This window comes from Odocoileus virginianus, chromosome 4 (assembly GCF_023699985.2).
Source record: "Odocoileus virginianus isolate 20LAN1187 ecotype Illinois chromosome 4, Ovbor_1.2, whole genome shotgun sequence".
NCBI lineage: Eukaryota > Metazoa > Chordata > Mammalia > Artiodactyla > Cervidae > Odocoileus > Odocoileus virginianus.
The window spans coordinates 92,379,643-92,399,132 of record NC_069677.1 but is presented as its reverse complement, the minus strand read 5'-3'; the positions used below and the strand labels follow the sequence as shown (position 1 = coordinate 92,399,132).

The window sequence follows — 19,490 nt, the reverse complement described above, 5'->3', positions numbered from 1 at the left end:
ATGGAAGCTGTCAGGCCTTTCAAGGATAAGACCTAGAACTTGTAAAACGTCACTTTCTCTTCATTCTCTTGGTGTAAACAAGTCAGAAGGCCAGCCTGAACTTCAGGGATTAGGAAATGTATCCCACTTCTTGAGAAAATAGGCAGGAAGAGGAGGATCTGCCAGCAGCCTGTCCTTGTGGGCCAGTTCCAGCGTCACAGAACCAGCCATCAGTAGGGCCAATCACTCTGACCCAGGGGCATGATGGCAGAGCAGAGAGCAGGCAGAACAGGTGCCTGCTGCAGACTAGGACTCAAACAAGAGCGGGCGGTCCTACGCCACTGGTGGGAATGCAAAGTGGGGCAGCCACATGGAGAGCAGTAGGGAGGCTCCTCAAAAACCTCAAAAAAAAAAAAGAAAGAAGAGTTGCTATATGCATATGATCCAGCAATCCCATTCCTGGGCACATACACAGAGGAAACTAGAATTCAAAAAGATGCATGCACCCCAATATTCCTTGCAGCACTATTAACAAGAGCTAAGACAAGGAAGCAACCTAAATGTCCATCAACAGACGAATAAAGGAGATGTGATACAATTAGGCCATGAAATATTACTCAGCCATAAAAAAGAACAAAAGCAATGCCTTCTGCAGCAACCTGGATGGACCCAGAGACTGTCATACTAAGCAAAGTGAGCAAAAGAGAGAATGACAAATACCATGTGATGTCTCTTATGTGTGGAATCTAAAACATGGCACAAATGAACACGGCTATGAGACAGAATCAGACTCATGGACGCAGAACAGACGGGTGGGTGCCAAGGTGCGGGAGGGGAAGGAGGCAAGGAGGGGTGAATTAGGAGTTTGGGATTAGCAGGTGCAGACTGTTATGTGTGTAATGGATGAACAGGGTCCTGCTGTATAGCACACGGAGCTATCCTCAATATCTTGTAATAAACCATAGTGAAAAAGAAAGTATTTATATGTACAACTGGATCACTTTGCTACAGGAGAAATTAGCATAACATGATCAATAAGCTATAATTCGATGCAATAAATTTTAGAAAAGAGAGGAGAGGAGGAAGGCGCTGGTCCAAGAGCTCCCAGGTCTTCGTCCCAAGCTCACTGATCAGATGAGTTCTCCTTCCCTGGGGAAGGATGAGTGAGAGGCTGGGGTGCAGCCTGAGTCTCAGGGAGAGCCCCCTCCCTCAGGAGCTTGAGGGGAAAAGTCGGCCACCAAAATCCCAGGCAAAAGCCACAGGCAGCGTTTGCCAAACAAAACATCAGGTCGTGTGCACAAACTCTACAACTTCTCATTAGTCAACATGGCCCAGGAAAGTGCCAGGATGCTGCTTCCCAGGGCAACAAAACAAAATAGACAGAACCACATGGGCTTCCTTTTTCTGAGATAATCTCAGCTACCTTGCCTAACTCCCAGTGGAGTTTTTTGAGAGACGTGAGCTCTTCTTCTAAAACAGGATTTAAGTTTGAGTGCACACTTGTGATGCCTGAAGACGGTTGTTTTAATGACAGGTGGGAGCGGGGCCCGTGCTGCAGGGGGATATATAAATTACAGAGAAGCGTGGCCCACTGGGTCAGGAGACCCAGCTCCTCCACCATGCCAAGGTGTACCGAGGGGGTGCATGACTCCTCCACCTAATTAATGAGGCAAATTCTGGGATCTGTTGGAGCTCACTCCCAATGAATGCACACAGTGTAAGGCAGGATGCTTGCATTTAGATATGTTAATGAACATGCTTTTAATTTGGTTCCACCTTCTCTCCAGAGCAACTGAGGTTTCACAGTCTGGAAAGGAAGAAGAAAAAGGTAGGAGACAACAAACGCTAGCAATGGACTTTCTCCCTGGGGTAATTCACCTGAAACAGGAACTGTCGTACAAAATAAATAAATATAAAATATAAACATTACCATTTGGTGCAGATTAGACAAGGCTTCTTGTCCTCATTTTGGAATCCCACTGGGCCCAGAACACTTTATGCTCAAGGACTCGCCAGGGTGTTTGTTCTTTTTGTTTGTTATTCCTTCCTTTGAGTTTATTTTTAACGGGCTTTTTTTTTTTTTTAAGAACAATGCATTTGAAAGCACATTAGGAGTAAGTTAGGATATGAAGATATCATATCTATCTATGTTGAGTAACTAGCTGAGCTTGGAGGTTAAAACAGATCTTGGGATAAGGAGTGAAAAAGAAAAATGCTGTTAGCTGCTCAATCACGTCCAACTCTTCGAGACCCCATGGACTATAGCACGCCAGGCTCCGCTGTCCATGGGATTCTCTAGGCCAGAATACTGGAGTGGGTTGCCATTTCCTTCTCCAGGAGATCTTCCCAACCCAGGGATCCAACCCAGGACTCCTGCATTGCAGGCAGATTCATTACCATCTGAACCACAAAGGAAGCCCAGGATAAATGTGAATCCAGGTTTTGTGGCATCCAAAGCGTATATAATTTGGGTACTCCCGTTAAGAAAAATAATTCAAATTAAGAATATAAAATTAGGCACTAGGACTTAGAAGAAGCAAATGCAATTGGGGGACGTTAAGGTTTAAATTTCTTTGGTTTCATGGCAAACAAGTATGGACTACCTCAACTGGGCCCTCGGGTCTGGTGACCAGGCTGGGTTCAGCCTGTGGGGACCTCTGAGAGAGGACGGGAAAGCGTCAGCGGGGTGAGACCCTTCCTGTGACCTCGTGCCTGACTTTGTCTCAGATGAACAGCACTATTCCTCACAAGGCCTCTGACTATACACAAATATTCCCAAAGAAAGAGTTAATTTCACACAATTATTATGCAAAAAACACTACTCTTTTTTTTCCCCCATAAATCAACCCATTTCATAGCTTCAGAGGAAAATTTGATCACATCCATTTTCCATGTTCCACTTCTCAAATTCTACACAGTAACAGTTCAGTTTAGTCGCTCAGTCGTGTCCGACTCTTTGCGACCGCATGGACTGCAGCACACCAGGCCTCCCTGTCCATCACCAACTCCCGGAGTTTACTCAAACTCATGTCCATCGAGTCCGTGATGCCATCCAACCATCTCATCCTCTGTCGTCCCCTTCTCCTTCCTGCCCTCAATCTTTCCCAGCATCAGGGTCTTTTCCAATGAGTCGGCTCTTGGCATCAGGTGGCCAAAGTGTTGGAGCTTCATAGTGACAAGGTGCTTGGGCTGTTTGCCCACAGAGTTACGCCGAGGTCAGCACGTCCCTGGAGCTCTCGGGGTTCAGGGCCTAGCGTCCTGCTCTGAAGTCTCCTCTGCTCCTATAGGCTTAGACATCCTGATAAGCCATTTTCTTTCTGAAGTCCTTTACCACTTGCAGACTGTATGGAAACTCTGCTCTAGTCCCCCCGTGTTCCTCCCTTTTGATTCTCCCATCCTCAGTCAAAATTCTATTTCTCCCCCCTTATGCTTTTCACTGAAACTTGTTTACAGCCCAATCCTATTTCTTCAGCCACTTATTAGATTTGCTGAAGTCCCCTAAAGTCTTAGCACAGAGGGAGAGAAAGACCACAGAGAATTCGAGCTTCAGTTTTGATCACCGGGGAGAGGAGCAGAGAGGGAGCAGAAGGTGAAAAGCCTCCACAGTGGTTCACATTTTAAAATATTCTTCCCCCACAGTATCATGCCCTGGGTTGGAGAGCTAAGTGCACGGCCATGCAGAGGAGATGGAGCAGGAATCTGGAGCTCGTGAAATTCGGGCTGGATTGAAGAGGCGCTGCAGACAGACGGAGGCAAAGCGGGTGGGAACGCCAGCCCTCATCAGAGTCAAGTCATCTCCTGGCCTTTATCATGACTGAAGCCACAAGGACTGGCTTTCCTCTGGACAGACACGGATATTCTCAAGGAGAGACGTGATCACACGTGAGCTTGAGATGGCAGTTCAGCTGTATCGCTGTTTCACGAACCTTTCCATCAGAGTGTCTGATGACATCATATGAACCCATGGTGGGAACCCATGATGTCACTCTTCAGTTTTGCCAGAGATGGCCCCATAACAGGAAATCAGCAGCCAGGAGCATCTGTGGAAAGGTCTGGCCCTACCCCACTGGGGAAACCCCCGAGGTTGCCTCCGAGTGACACAGTCTCTTATTTGCAACTTCATGGGGTCACTTGCTCCGAACATCACTTGCTCCTCCTGGCTGATTTCCGCCCTCCCTGCTTCAGCCTCCCTAACCTGAATGATCTAGCTTGCAACTCTGTAGTTTCTCGAATCATTTCGTAAACTCACCAAATGTGTAGACTCACCAAATGAAACCTGCTTCCCCTTCTCCCTTCACTCACTTGCCCAGGAATTCACATTTCTGGATCAGTGACCCTCGAACTTGAGCATACACCAAAATCACCTGCAGCTGGGCAGGAGGTGGGGGTGTGCATTTATGAACACAGATTGCTGGGCCTCATCCCCAGAATCTCCAATTCAGTGGATCTGGAGTGGAACATGAGAATGTTAATTTCTTCTTCTTCTTTTTTTTTTTTCGCACTTTCTTTCTTTAAGAAAAAAATTATTTTAATTGGAGGCTAATTACTTTACAATGTTGTGGTGGTTTTTGTCATACATTGACATGAATCAGCCATGGATTTACATGTGTCCCCCATCCTGAACCCCCCGCCCACCTCCCTCCCCACCCCATCCCTCTGGGTCTTCCCAGTGCACCAGCCCTGAGCACCTTGCCTCATGCATCGAACCTGGACTGGCGATCTGTTTCACACTTGATAATATACGTGTTTCAATGCTATTCTCTCAAATCATCCCACCCTCGCCTTCTCCCACGGAGCCCAAAAGTCTGTTCTTTACATCTGTGACTCTTTTGCTGTCTTGCATATAGGGTCATTGTTACCATCTTTCTAAATTCCATATATATGTGATAACACACTGTATTGGTGTTTTCTTTCTGACTTACTTCACTCTGTATAATGGGCTATAGTTTCATCCACCTCATTAGAACTGACTTCAAATGTGTTCTTTTTTATAGATGAGTAACAGAGAATGTTCATTTCTAACAAGTGTCCAGGTTCAGGCTGATGCTTCTGTCTCCAGGTGATGCTGGTCTGGTGATGCCGGAACACAAATGCTTACACTTAGAAATGGGAAACTTAGCCCTGCTCTCCTGAAAGCAAAGTGTTTCAGTGACAAATAGATCATTCTCTTTTTCTCTGGTCAAAAATGATTATTTGTTTCCCAGCCTCTGTGCTTTGCTACAATCTAGGCAGTTGAGAGGATGTAAGAATATTTTTTGTCTGTAGTTACTTTCAGGTCAGGCGTGTGCAATGCCATGTGAATTATTTATTTACTAAATATTTAGTAAGCACTTACTTTCTGTGGTAGGTATTATGAGATGGATGAATATGAGACATGCTGCATCTCATCCGATGGAGGTAATACCATGCTGTCAAAAGCCTGCAACTTTTGGAGTCCCGCAGTCTAGATGAAAGCCCGCCTTGCTGCAAAGGATGCTGGGTGTGGCTGTGCACAGTTTGCACTGATTGCAGACCCCAGGGCCGCTGTGTCTGTAGCTAAACTTGACCTAGATTTCCAGTAACTCTGTTCCTTGTATGATTCCAGCAAGGGATGGGCACAGGAGAAGTTTGTTCAGATTTGGAAGCAGTGGCCATCGTGCACACGTTGCTGCATCCTGTGCCATCGTCGCTGACCTCAGGGCTCAGCTCAAGGCGTCGGCAGCAGCCGGGCCTCGGTGCCCATCTCCTCCTTCAGCTTCTTCAGGACATGGTCTGGGTGCTCCACAGCCTCGTGGGGAAGGGCGCCAGCTCCTCCTTCACTTTGCCCGCTTTATCAAGACTGGGAGCAGGGAGACACAGACACGGGTTCCGATTTGTCCTCGTGGGATCCAGTTTGTGCTTGGGGGACCCACGTTTTCCTTGGGATTCCAATTTGTCCTCCACTTACATAACATTTTCTTAGGACTGTGAGCCCTGGTCACTTATATTGTCTCCCTCCCACACCAGACACCACAGCAGAGATTCTTTACCAGCTCTCATAATTATGCAAGATCCAATCTCTCAGCAGATCCCTTATCCCGCATCCCTCTTGGTGGTTCTATCTATCAAATCCCCGCCAACAGAGAGACCAGTCACGTAGACTATGACATGAATACCTCTCTTGAGAATTTTGCAATGTACAACCTATGCAGTCATAGACATTAGCCCTGTCCTAATACTTAAGATCTAAGTGACCTTGGCCGATCTGTGGAGCTTAACTTCAACTTGCTCACGTGTAAGCTGATAATAGGGCTTCCCGGGGGCACAAGTGATAATGAAGCCACTTGCCGATGCAGGGGGTGCAGAAGCGATGGTCCCATCCCTGGGTCAGGAAGAACTCCTAGAGGAGGAAATGGCACCCACTCTGGAAAATCCCATGGGCAGAGGAGGCTGGCAGGCTACAGTGCATGGGACTGCAAAGAGTTGGACACGTCGCAAGCTACTGAGCACACACACTCAACTGATAATAGTAAGAAGTAGCTCAGAGTATTATTCTGAGCATGAAATGAACTGGCATACACAAAAGCTCTCGACCACTCTAACTCAATGCACTCATAACATCCCAAATTGCTATCCTCTGGATCACTATTCTGTTTGACTTCCTACGGATCAACTATTGCCCTGTAATCGTCTTATTTACTCCTTTCATGTTTATGATCTAAGCTCCTCCACTAGAATACAAATCCTCTGAGGGAATATGCTTTGCCGACCTTGGCTGCCACGCTCTTCCCAACTCCTGGCTCCAGAACATGCTTTGTGGTCACCAAGTGTGAAGGATGGATGGACCGAGGGAAAAAGGAGTAAGAGAGGGTGAATGAATGAAACGCCTCTAGGACTGGCTGTCATAGTTCACGGTGAGACTCAACATGTGATAGCATTCTTTAATGCATTTGTAAACTGATCATGGAAAGGTGTTCCCATTACCCATAGTATCTAACAGGTTGAGATATAGGCCGTAACATGGTACTTACAGAATCTGAGACTACAGGGAAGCCATGCTTAGCTAAACAAGAAGCCAATGCTTCAGGGTTAAGACATTCCTTGGGTGGGGATGGGGGGTGCGGTTTTCAATGATGGATAAAGTCAACTGGAGAAGTTTGGATGGGAGAGTGGTAAAACGGGGGGAAAGCCCAGGTTTCAGAAAAGCATGGGATACGTTTGAAGAGCACAGTCTTCAATGTAGCATTGTGCTCAGTCGCTCGGTCACACTCAGCTCTTTGCAACCCCGTGGACTGTAGCCTGCCAGGCTCCTCTGACCATGGAGTTTTCCAGGCAAGCGTACTGAAACATGCTGCCATTTTACACGTGAGGGATCTCTGCAGAACAGGCATCGCTTGCGTCTCCTGCACCGGCAGGCGGGTTCTCTGTCCCCATGCCACCAGGGCAGCTCTCCATGTAGAGTTCATAAGAGGAAATGTGTGGAAAGTAGGTAGGACAGAATGGGAGGATAAAAAAGGAAAAAATTAGGGAATCCTTATACTTAACTCTAAATACGAAACTTTATTTTGTTGACTAATATCTCACTAAACGTGTGCTTCACAGAGCATCAGCACTACCTAGTCAAGATGTTCTAGGAGAAAAGGGGTTCCTATTCAAGAGTCTATCCTTTCTCTTCCTCTGCGAATACTTGAAGTTCTTCACCATATTTAAGTCTCAGGGAGATCCTGCAGTCAAGTTAACTTATTTAAGTGTTGTTAAGATGGTGGTTCTTATATTTACTGGTGGAAAACTGTGCAACATGCAGGTTGAGATCCAGGAGAAATCCAGCACCCAATGGATGAATTTCAAGAAGTACTCTACCAAAGTTCTATAGGAGCTATAAAGGAAACACGAAGATGAGAGTATACACTCGTAGTATACACTATGAGTAATGTAGAGCTGTGCAGTCTGAAAAAAGCACCCGATTTCAGTCATAATTCAGAGATGAGAGCAATATAATCAGAATACAACTGTAGACATGTTCATTTTAAACAGCAGATCGCAGACTTGAGGGTTGAGGAATGAGGATAGAGAAACTAGCCATGAAGCGCCTACACTTGTCCAAAAATTTGAGTTAGGGGTAAACAGTGCTTTATGCCCCTCTTCAGTGGGGACGATGGGGTCCAGGCCAGCCAAGGAATCCCCAGAGACCCCGAGGGAGGCAGAGGCTTCACCCTGGGCAATTCTTGATGTGTCAGAAGGTCAGAGCTGGTAGACTGAATGCAAACCCTGTGACCTGTAAGAGGGCTGGAAGGAAAGACCCAACTGGAAGATGAGGTGTGATGCAAAGTGAAAAGCTGGTCAAGGAAAGAGGACAAAGAGAAGAGAGAAGTCACACTTAGGCAAGTGGGAGACGTCCAGAGGCCATTAGGACTGAGTTCAGAGTGTGTGATCAAGGCCAGGCCACTGCACAGGGCTGAATGGGAGGACAGTGAGGTTAAAGGCATTGCAGACGGAGCGTCCTTAAAGTCTGGAGGCTGATGACGGTGGAAGCAGGCACGGTCTCACAGGGAGGGGGGGCCTCGGGCAGGGGGCCTGGTGGAACTTTGCTACCATCGCTTCTTTCTTTAGGGAGAGGTGCAGAGGTCCCTAGGGGGATAGGGGCATGGACTTGGCTGTGGAAAGTTGTCTGGGCTTTCTGCGGCAGGGTCGAAGCTAGACCTCCAGGGATAGAAGAGCGCATGTTCCCGTCTTTAGCTAAGACCTGTGGCTGTATATCTGTGGGATCCACAAGCAAAGAACTTCAACTTGTATTAATGGTAACCTCCCCAAGTGTGGCATATCTATCTCTGTACCCATAGATTCTGCCTCAGTACTAGTACGTAGGTTTAGCACATAGTATGAACTAGATAAATATTTGATGAGTGAATGGAAGGAGAAAGGAAGAAAAGATGGAAGGGAGAAAGGGAAACCCTGCCAAAAATCAGAGAACATATAAAGATCATTTAACTTCATGAGTGCACGCATGCTAAGTCACTGCAGTCCTGTCCAACTCTTTGTGACCCTCTGGACTGTAGCCCACCAGACTCCTCTGTCCATGGGGATTCTTCAGGCAAAAATACTGGGGTGGGGTGCCATGCCCTCCTCCAGGGGATCTTCCCAACCCAGGGATTGAACCCGCATCTCTCTTATCTCCTGCATTGCCAGGTGGGTTCTTTACCACTAGCTCCATCTAGGAAACCCTGTCATCATGAGAGTCTCTGTTAAGACCTAAGGACATCATGCAAACCCCTAATGACATGAGACACGGCCTTTCAATTTTTCTGTGAAGTTTTGAGGCACCAAGTCAAACCCAGTGTATCTTTCTCTTTGGCGTCTTCTAATTCTTCACTTTTATCCCATGGTGTAGGTAAAAGACAATTTGGTATTTGCATGAGTAAGTCAGCTTTCAATAACAGTTGTCTGGTGTATTTCTGTGAACACAGGACCCATCTGAACACCAACACAAAGGCCCATCGACAGTCCGCCAGAACCTGCCGTCAGCTTCTGCCAGTTTTGCATTTGTGGATTCAACCAACCACCGATTGAAAACAGAGAGAGAAACTCCAGAAAGGCCCAGAAGCAAAACTTACATTCATCACACCAGTAATATTCACATAGCATAAATGTATTTGATATATAAGTAATCTAGAGATGACTTAAAGTATACAAGAGGATATACATAAGCTATATGCAAACAGTATGCTGTTTCCTGGGTTGGCCAAAAAGTTGGTTTGGATTTTTCTGTACGACTTTATATATAAAATACATATAGGCTTGAGCATTGGCAGATTTTGATATCAGAGGGGGTCTGAAACCAATCCCCCTTGCACATCAAGGGATGACTCTATAGAGACAAAAATAATCAGAAAATGAAGCAAAGCAGAGATGGGCACTGCCATCTGATGAACTGAGCAATGTTGAGGAGAAGATGGATGTTTGGAGTCTAAAATCAGTCCAGGACATTTGTACAGTTCACATTTATTTTGTCTGCATAGACACAACAAAGATGTCCTTCCCGCAATCAGAAAAATAGCCCTTTTCATTTGCCATTAACATTTGCCTAATGCATAGTGTCAGTTGCCATTAAGAAAAGTTGGCCAGGTAGAGTTAGGTTAGGCTGAATTCTTTGGGGGGAGAAGAGGAAAACCGGATTATTCCAGTATGCAGGTAATTTAAAATCCATAATAAATAAAGTAATGAGATTTTCAGAGAATCACTTAAGCAGGAAGAATGGTATGAAGTTACTAAATCTATAGCAGAATAAGGGTTCTTAAAAAGTTTTAGCTCTTTAATTTATTAAACAGTAATTTCACATTTATTTTCTAATAAAAAATAAAAGATCTATCTTTCCTGATTTTGTGTCAAATCTAAATATTGTTTTGTTACATGTATAAATTTACTGCTGAAATTTTAGTGTTGAGAATCTGCATAGCATGGCACATTAAATGGATATTGATCTAACATTAGAAATAAAAATACCCATTAAATTAATCAATAAGGATTTAATTCCTGATGAACTCAGCAGCCTAAGGTAGGGTATATTTGTTTGCTTTCCCCCTTTCCAAGTAAACTATTTCATGTTATAGGAAATAATCCAACATTTAAAAGATTATACTGGGGGAAAACAGCATTGGTGAAAGCTGCAGTTTGTAATTGCAAAGTTAATTATCTTTCCTAAACCATCAGTTGTCACTTAGAGAGACCAGATTCTTGCAGACTCTCCAGGGATTGCCTTTATTTCATTCCTAATGGCTTGGGACCCACCATTTTGCTGTCTCTGAACATTTGGTCACTGAATGCACCATTTATGGAGTATTGTTTAATTAAGGACAAATTAAGAGAACTGTGCACAGAATTTAATTTCATAGACTCTGTAAATTCTTTTAAAGAGGATACTAACTATAGGCATGATAAGTTTTCATTATCCATTGCTTCTATAAGGTATTGACAATTTATTGTTTGCCGCAGTTCCAAGTTTTGTTTACTCTTCAGGGGATTTTTTTGGCACTGCGCTTTTCCCCGTGTGCTGTTCTCACTGCGCTTCGCAGAAATCCTATGGAGACATCCGGCTCTGCGTTAACCCCTTCGGTTCTGAAGCAACCCAGACGCAGAGGACCACACGCTTGGAAGACTGTGTCTGACTTTTGTAAAGACTAGTGATTTATGACAAGGGTCAAATAAAAACTGACATCATCAGAACATGTGCTTAGTGTTCTAGATCCTGGGATATAAAATATCTCAAGTGGATAGTCATTCATTTATTCTTTCATTTGACAAATATTTATTGAGTGCCTGCTATGCACCAGGAAATATTCTAATGCAGAATGTACCATTTACTAAGAAGTAGAGGAATTCTCAAATATTCTGCTTTAAACAGTTTTGAGAATATTTTTTTTTCAAGGTCACCTCTAAGAAGTCAAGTACAAATAATGTTTTTCTGTTGTTGCTTTGATAGAACAATTTTGTATTTGATATGAAGTGGACTCTTAGAGATCTTATTATCCAAACTCCCATATGTTACTAGTGAGTAATTTGAACTGTCCAAGTTCATTCAAAACATTAGTATCTTACCAGATATTTAAAGTCTCACATATAAAATTACTTTAAAATAACTATAATTATAATATAATAATAAATATCTGTAATGTTAAGGCTCTTATATTTGCATATAACAGAAGCTCAAGCCAAACTCTAATCAGTGAATTTGTTATGAAGATATAGAAGCTCCAGGACAAATTGACACCAGGAATCTGATCATCAGGGTTCCCTGCAATTTTGTATCTCTGCCCCTTTGGACAGCTCCTTTTTATTCTTTTTAAATATTTTCTCCTTCCATTTGGAAAACAGAGCTGCCAATAATTTGTAGATTTATGCATTATATTCTAGCAACTCAGAGACATACTCCCTGCTGTTCCAAATCAAAATTCCCAGGAATTTTTGGAAAAACTTGAGGCCAAATATCTTCTGGAACCGGTCCATCACGGCCAGTTAGGAAAGCTACCTTGAGGGCCCAGTGATTGATTCATGTCAGAGGTTCAGTTGTGGATCAGTCAGCTAACAAGGGAATCCATCAAGTGAGTATAGCAGGGATTGGGAAAGTGCGGGGGGCCTACGGGTATCACGTGTGAAACTGGGTGCTCCTGCTAAAGTCATAGGAGTTTTATTCAAAGAACTGAAAGCAATACGAATGCCCTTCAACGGTAACATAGCTAAATATGCTGTGACGTTCTGTAGGATAGCGCACTACCTACCCAGCAATAGAAAATGAATGAAGTGCAGCTACACACAATCATCGGCATCAGTTTCCCAAGCTTAATTCACAGATGTAAGTTTTGGGTGTGAGAAGAGCCACAGATGAAACACACGGACTGTATTATTCCTTTTATGTAAAATTTTTAAAAGAGTCAGAGCTAGTGTTTAGCAGTTCACGCTCAAGCAGTTGAAACTATGAATAAAACCAAGAAGAAATTATTGAAAAATCAGAATTAGCTTTGGGTGGAATGAAGAATGTTTAAAGGGCCCATGAGGAGGGTTTTAGGGATCTGGCAATGTTTTATTTTTTGAACCGGAAGGAGCCACTTTGTGAGAATTCACTGAGCTGTATATTTATGTCTTGTGTACATTTTATAAGGAAATGATGATTCATAATAGAAAATAAGCCATTTTTTCTGATAAAGGTCTTGGCTCATGCGCACTTACCCAATCCTGGGATATCAACAAACGAAAGGAGAGACGATGGGACCCCCACACTATTTCAGGGCTCTCAGAGCAGAGAAGCCTTCATCTTATTTCTGCTCTAGTTTTCCAGGTGTTAGCAAGTCTCTGCAGACTGTCTCCTTGCTCATAAACCGGGAGCGCAGGGAGGGGGGCGTTGACTGTTGCCGGATGGACCGGCCTGAGCAGCCTGCAGAGACCCCCTGAGTCCCCGCCAGCCTGAGAGAGCGTGGGGCGAGCAGCCCCGGGAGCCTCGGTGGAATTCGGGGAGACCGTCTCCCCGCGGGGCGTGGGGTAAGGGTGGAGGAAAAGCGGTGGTGGGGAGCAGACGGTAGGTTCTAGCTCAGAGGAGGGAGGCGGCTTATGTCTTCGGTTGAGAGAATTTGCCGTAACAGATTCCCTGTGTTTTCAGCTTCTAGACTGTTCTTAGAATACAGAGTCTTAGTGAAGGTTGGGCTCCTGGACTTCAGATGCAGTGTCTTGATATTCCACAAACCCACATCCTCACGACTCTTTTTTTATCATTATTATTTTATTTTGGCTGCCTGGGCCTTCACTGCTGTGCGCGGGCTGTCTAGTTGCGCAGAGCGGGGGTCCCCCGGCTGTGGTGCGGCTCCTGGGGTGGTGGCTGCTCTTGGGGCCGAGCGCAGACTCCGGGCCTGCGGGCCTGCGCGTGGGCTCAGAGCTGAGCGCAGACTCCGGGCCTGCGGGCCTGCGCATGGGCTCAGAGCCGAGCGCAGACTCCGGGCCTGCGGGCCTGCGCGTGGGCTCAGGAGCTGAGCGCAGACTCCGGGCCCGCGGGCCTGCGCGTGGGCTCAGAGCTGAGCGCAGACTCCGGGCCCGCGGGCCTGCGCGTGGACTCAGAGCTGAGCGCAGACTCCGGGCCTGCGGGCCTGCACGTGGGCTCAGGAGCTGAGCACAGACTCCGGGCCTGCGGGCCTGCGCGTGGGCTCAGAGCTGAGCGCAGACTCCGGGCCTGCGGGCCTGCGCGTGGGCTCAGAGCCGAGCGCAGACTCCGGGCCTGCGGGCCTGCGCGTGGGCTCAGAGCTGAGCGCAGACTCCCGGCCCGCGGGCCTGCGCGTGGACTCAGAGCTGAGAGCAGACTCCGGGCCTGCGGGCCTGCGCGTGGGCTCAGAGCTGAGCATAGACTCCAGGCCTGCGGGCCTGCAGCGTGGGCTCAGGAGCTGAGCGCAGACTCCGGGCCTGCGGGCCTGCGCGTGGGCTCAGAGCTGAGCGCAGACTCCGGGGCCTGCGGGCCTGCGCGTGGGCTCAGAGCTGAGCATAGACTCCGGGCCTGCGGGCCTGCAGTGTGGGCTCAGGAGCTGAGCATAGACTCCAGGCCTGCGGGCCTGCAGCGTGGGCTCAGAGCTGAGCATAGACTCCAGGCCTGCGGGCCTGCAGCGTGGGCTCAGAGCTGAGCGCAGACTCCCGGCCTGCGGGCCTGCGCGTGGGCTCAGAGCTGAGCATAGACTCTGGGCCTGCGGGCCTGCAGCGTGGGCTCAGAACTGAGCATAGACTCCAGGCCTGCGGGCCTGCAGCGTGGGCTCAGAGCTGAGCGCAGACTCCCGGCCTGCAGGCCTGCGCGTGGGCTCAGAGCTGAGCGCAGACTCCGGGGCCTGCGGGCCTGCGCGTGGGCTCAGAGCTGAGCGCAGACTCCCGGCCTGCGGGCCTGCGCGTGGGCTCAGAGCTGAGCGCAGACTCCGGGCCTGCGGGCCTGCGCGTGGGCTCAGAGCTGAGCGCAGACTCCCGGCCTGCGGGCCTGCGCGTGGGCTCAGAGCTGAGCGCAGACTCCCGGCCTGCGGGCCTGCGCGTGGGCTCAGAGCTGAGCATAGACTCCGGGCCTGCGGGCCTGCAGCGTGGGCTCAGAACTGAGCATAGACTCCGGGCCTGCGGGCCTGCAGCGTGGGCTCAGAGCTGAGCGCAGACTCCCGGCCTGCGGGCCTGCGCGTGGGCTCAGAGCTGAGCGCAGACTCCGGGGCCTGCGGGCCTGCGCGTGGGCTCAGAGCTGAGCGCAGACTCCCGGCCTGCGGGCCTGCGCGTGGGCTCAGAGCTGAGCGCAGACTCCGGGCCCGCGGGCCTGCGCGTGGGCTCAGAGCTGAGCGCAGACTCCGGGCCCGCGGGCCTGCGCGTGGGCTCAGAGCTGAGCGCAGACTCCGGGCCCGCGGGCCTGCGCGTGGGCTCAGAGCTGAGCGCAGACTCCGGGCCCGCGGGCCTGCGCGTGGGCTCAGAGCTGAGCGCAGACTCCGGGCCCGCGGGCCTGCGCGTGGGCTCAGAGCTGAGCGCAGACTCCGGGCCCGCGGGCCTGCGCGTGGGCTCAGAGCTGAGCGCAGACTCCGGGCCCGCGGGCCTGCGCGTGGGCTCAGAGCCGAGCGCAGACTCCGGGCCCGCGGGCCTGCGCGTGGGCTCGGGAGCCGAGCGCAGACTCCGGGCCCGCGGGCCTGCGCGTGGGCTCGGGAGCCGAGCGCAGACTCCGGGCCCGCGGGCCTGCGCGTGGGCTCAGGAGCCGAGCGCAGACTCCGGGCCTGCGGGCCTGCGCGTGGGCTCAGAGCTGAGCGCAGACTCCGGGCCTGCGGGCCTGCGCGTGGGCTCAGAGCTGAGCGCAGACTCCGGGCCTGCGGGCCTGCGCGTGGACTCAGGAGCTGAGCGCAGACTCCCGGCCTGCGGGCCTGCGCGTGGGCTCAGAGCCGAGCGCAGACTCCGGGCCCGCGGGCCTGCACGTGGGCTCAGGAGCTGTGCGCAGGCTTAGCTGCCCTGCAGCGTGTGAGATCTTCCTGGACCAGGTTTCGAACCTGTGTTTTCTGCACTGACAGGCAGATTTTTAACCACTGTGCCACCAGGGAAGTCCATCCTCACGACTCTTAATCCTCAGGGTTCATGAAACCCATGGGCCCCTCTGAACTCCCCTAAAAGAGGGAACTGCGTTTAGAATGAAGGGTACCTCTTCCTTCAAATCTAACCTTCTCAGTGGATATAAGATTTTGAAGGAAACACCCATATGGTATATTGCAAACATCCTTATGTATCAAAGCACAGAGTTTGGTACCTACTTAAATAGAAGAATAGAGAAAAGTACAGGCAAACCAGTAACAACCACAGAAAACTTAGCATCAAAATTATAAATTTAATATCCACAAGAGAGCTCTTTATGTAACTTCATTTAAAGTAGTTAGAATTGGCTGATAGCAACACATGAGTTGACATGATAGCTGAAAGAAGTAGAGTTGCTGTTATTTTAGTTTGTAATAAATCTCAGAAGAAGACAGTTTCTAGCATGGACTCAACAGTTGTGCATTGTCAGGGCCTTGGGTTGGTAATTTATATTAACCTTTTTCATATAATAACAAGGTGGTTGCTACAAATTAGCTGCCACAAATTCATTCAAGGCAGCAAGAAGGGAAAAGGGGTGGGGGAGTGACACCATCCCTTCTGCAAAGAAAGGACACTCTTCCCAAGATATGACTCGTGAACCTCTGCTTCCAAAACTCCTGTTAAAGCCAGGTTCACTCTTAACTGAAAGAAAGAACACGGACATTTAATCAGACTCATACTATCCCAGTTGCCGAGAAAGATGAGTGAATTGGATGTGCAATAGATAACCAAGAACATCTTCGGCATTGCTGCGGTCTCTTATCATTTATAAAAACAGTGTCACGTCAAAGAATGATCCCTGTGGGGATAGAAATCATTTAGGAGAACTTATTAAAGAGTAGTTAAAGGCAACTTCAACCTAAACTGTATCAGAAGCGATTGTCTACCTTATCAGAGACGAATTTTGGAAAGGCCCATGACTTTAAAAGAGGAGTCATATTCCTATCTAAAACACTGAATTTGTCAGTATGCATGTGTTTTCATTTACTTTGTTTGAATAATATTATATAACTTATGTATTTTCAAGGCAAAATTGATATACAAGAGGAAGAAAACATTTAAAGTACTTCCAATTCCTTCTGGGCTTCCCTGGTAGCTCAGATGGTAAAGAATTCCCCCCGCAATGCAGGAGACCCGGGTTCGATCCCTGGGTTGGGAAGATACCCTGGAGGAGGGCATGGCAACCCACTCCAGGATTCTGGCCTGGAGAATCCCATGGATGGAGGAGCCTGGCGGGCTGCAGCCCACAGGTCACAAAGAGTTGGACACGACTGAGCTCCAAGCACATAAACTCCTTCTGGCCCCATTTCCTATTTTCATCTATTAATAATCCCACATCGTTTTCAGTATATGGAATCCTAAAGTTCTAACATCATTACAGTATATGACTATTTCTTTGCCACTGAAGCAACCAATTCTTAACTATTTTTCACCAAACTGAAAAAGACTTTTGTAGAGATAGCATTTTTCTTTACAAAGTTATCTGTTTGGCGGCCCTTCATTCACCAAGAAAAGAAATAAATACACCCATTTAAAGAAAGTGAACACATGTTAGGCAGTGTGTGTGTACCTGTGTGTGTATCTGTGCATGTGTCTACACACGTTTATTCATAAAATGGAGTCAGGACAGATTTTATAAAAGGCTAGATCACTGAACACAAGACCCAGGACTAAATTCTTGCAATCTGCATTTCTACCATTACAGAAATAAGAGAGCAAACATTTGGGTATGGGAAAGAAAAACTTAATAAACCCACAGCTAGATAAATGAGTGGATAAAGCTCTGAGATGTGCCCTCAGATTTGCAGGCAGACAAGAGGGTTTGTTTTATCATACTTCATAAAGAATCCCCTAGCCGTGAACTAACTCCTAAAATATTTAGATAAGATGGAGTGTATACAGAGGGAGGGAGGGGAAGAGCAGGCTTGATGGGGAAGAGGGGTGGACTTGGTGGGGAAGCCCTGAAGGGTTCCGGCATGAAACGTCTTCTGAATCACAGCTAACGGACTGCTCACGCGACACTCAAATGCTATAGAAACATTATACCAAATCCAAAACCTGTCAAAGGAGATTTAGCCACACAGTTCAGAAGTTATCCCCCATTGGGTAACTGTCTATAATCTTGCAACAAACCCCAGAAGTGTTCACGGTAGTTATTCCATATGCTAAGGGTAGCATAACATTTCAGAGCTGTCAGTTTTAATTTCAGCTTTATTAATTTTACCATAAGCCCACAGACGTATATTTCAGAAGGCATATATCACCAGATCGTAAACTCCCACAAAGAAGCTGGTGATAGTTATAGGTTATGTCACAGGTTTGATGGGAATTAGATTCATCAGGAGACTAGTAAGAGGTTTAATGTATATGTCAAAGCATGCATGAAGAAAATAGCCTGTCCACAAATTGACAGGACATGTCCAAGTGATTAAACACACTGTGGAGAGATGCTTTTTATCTCATTAACAACACATTGTGTTCCAAAAATGTGAGCCTTAAAGCAAACCTAGGAGCTTGTGATGGAAGGTTTACTTTTTAAAAGAAAACTTTTTATTTCTAAAAGTACTGCTTCTTACCTCAATATTTCTCAGTAACTTGATTATTTTTGTGAACTGGAATCAAAATGTTTATGGTGTATTAGCAAGCATTTTTCTATCACTGACTGGCTGATGTCTGAGGGCTTTAAAATACATATACTGAAACATATTGTGGTAAATTAAAAAATTAAAATTGCTGCACATTCTTTGCCACTCATCCAGCTGAAAGATAGAAACTATTTCCCTCTCCTTGCATTTGGGATAACTTTGGGACTTGTTCCATTCAGTAGAATGTGGGAAGAACCACTCTATTTAACTTTCATGGATGAGCCTTAAGATATCTTAAAACAGGCTCATCTGTGTGAAAGCAGTTGTGGAAAATTATTAAATTATGTATTCAAAATTATTATTAAAGTTACTGTTTATTACAAATGGTTAAATCTCAAAGATGATGCAATGGCAATTTCTGGACCCTTCGATCACCATGACATGACAATTGAGAACCTGAGTGCTCTCAGCTTCGCCTCTTAGCACAGTCTCTCCAAGAAGCCAGCCGCCGCGTAGATGCCCAACCCCACGCTGTCAGGAAGCCCTAGTACTTGCACAGAAGCTACCGGGAGGAGAACTGCAGTCAGGGCCAGATGTGCAAGAGAAGCTTGCTTGGGTCTTCAGGCCTGGCCTTACCAGGAGCTGAACACAGCTAAATGAATTTTAGCTGATACCATGTAGGAGAAGTATTGCCCAGAAGAGCACCGTCTAAATTCCCAGTTCACTGTATTTCCTTTAAGCTAATGTGTCTTGCAGCAGTGTGTAGCAGGACCGCCAGCAGATAACCCGCGTAGATGATGTGCATGTATATGTGAGTGCTTGCCCTTCTGTGCCATTTGTATCCTCAGGAGAAGAGGCTAACCAGGGTCAGGAGCTCCTCCTTCAGCCCTGGCCCCAGGCCGAAGACAAGTGTGCCAGACCTCAGACCAGCTCAGATGAAAAACCCCAGACCCAGCTGGACCTACAGCCAGATGCTGCCGCCAGAGCTCAGCCTAGAGATGCCGGCCTCGGCGGATCCACACACGGGGGAGAAGCGAGTGCTTCTGGTGTCTGCCGCTGTGATTATCACGCAGCAATATCTGACTGATACCACTTCTTAGAAGATCTGGGGAGGAGGGGATAAGTGGGCTTTTGAAGGGGGTTTGCTGAATACTCCCTGCGTACTTGGATGGCCTCCCTGACTCAATGGACGTGAGTCTGAGCAGGCTCAAGCAGATGGTGGAGGTCAGGGCGGTCTGCGTGCTGCAGTCCATGGGGTCGCCAAGAGTCGGACACGGCTGAGCAACTGGACAGCGCCCACAAGCCTGTATCACTGGGATTTCTGGCTCCACTCGGCAACACTAGACAGAAAATACGGAGGGGAAT

The 19,490-nt window shown here is 47.5% G+C and overlaps 1 protein-coding gene across 1 annotated transcript; it reads left to right on the top strand.

Annotated features, from left to right (window-relative positions):
• The first annotated feature begins 13,390 nt into the window (after positions 1-13,390).
• On the top strand, positions 13,391-19,212 carry LOC139034868 (collagen alpha-2(I) chain-like). The gene is made up of 5 exons (XM_070467095.1): positions 13,391-13,477; positions 13,582-13,843; positions 14,313-14,528; positions 14,676-15,389; positions 18,974-19,212. The coding sequence occupies exons 1-5, from the start codon at positions 13,391-13,393 to the stop codon at positions 19,210-19,212; spliced, it is 1,518 nt and encodes a 505-aa protein (XP_070323196.1).
• Positions 19,213-19,490: the final 278 nt, after the last annotated feature.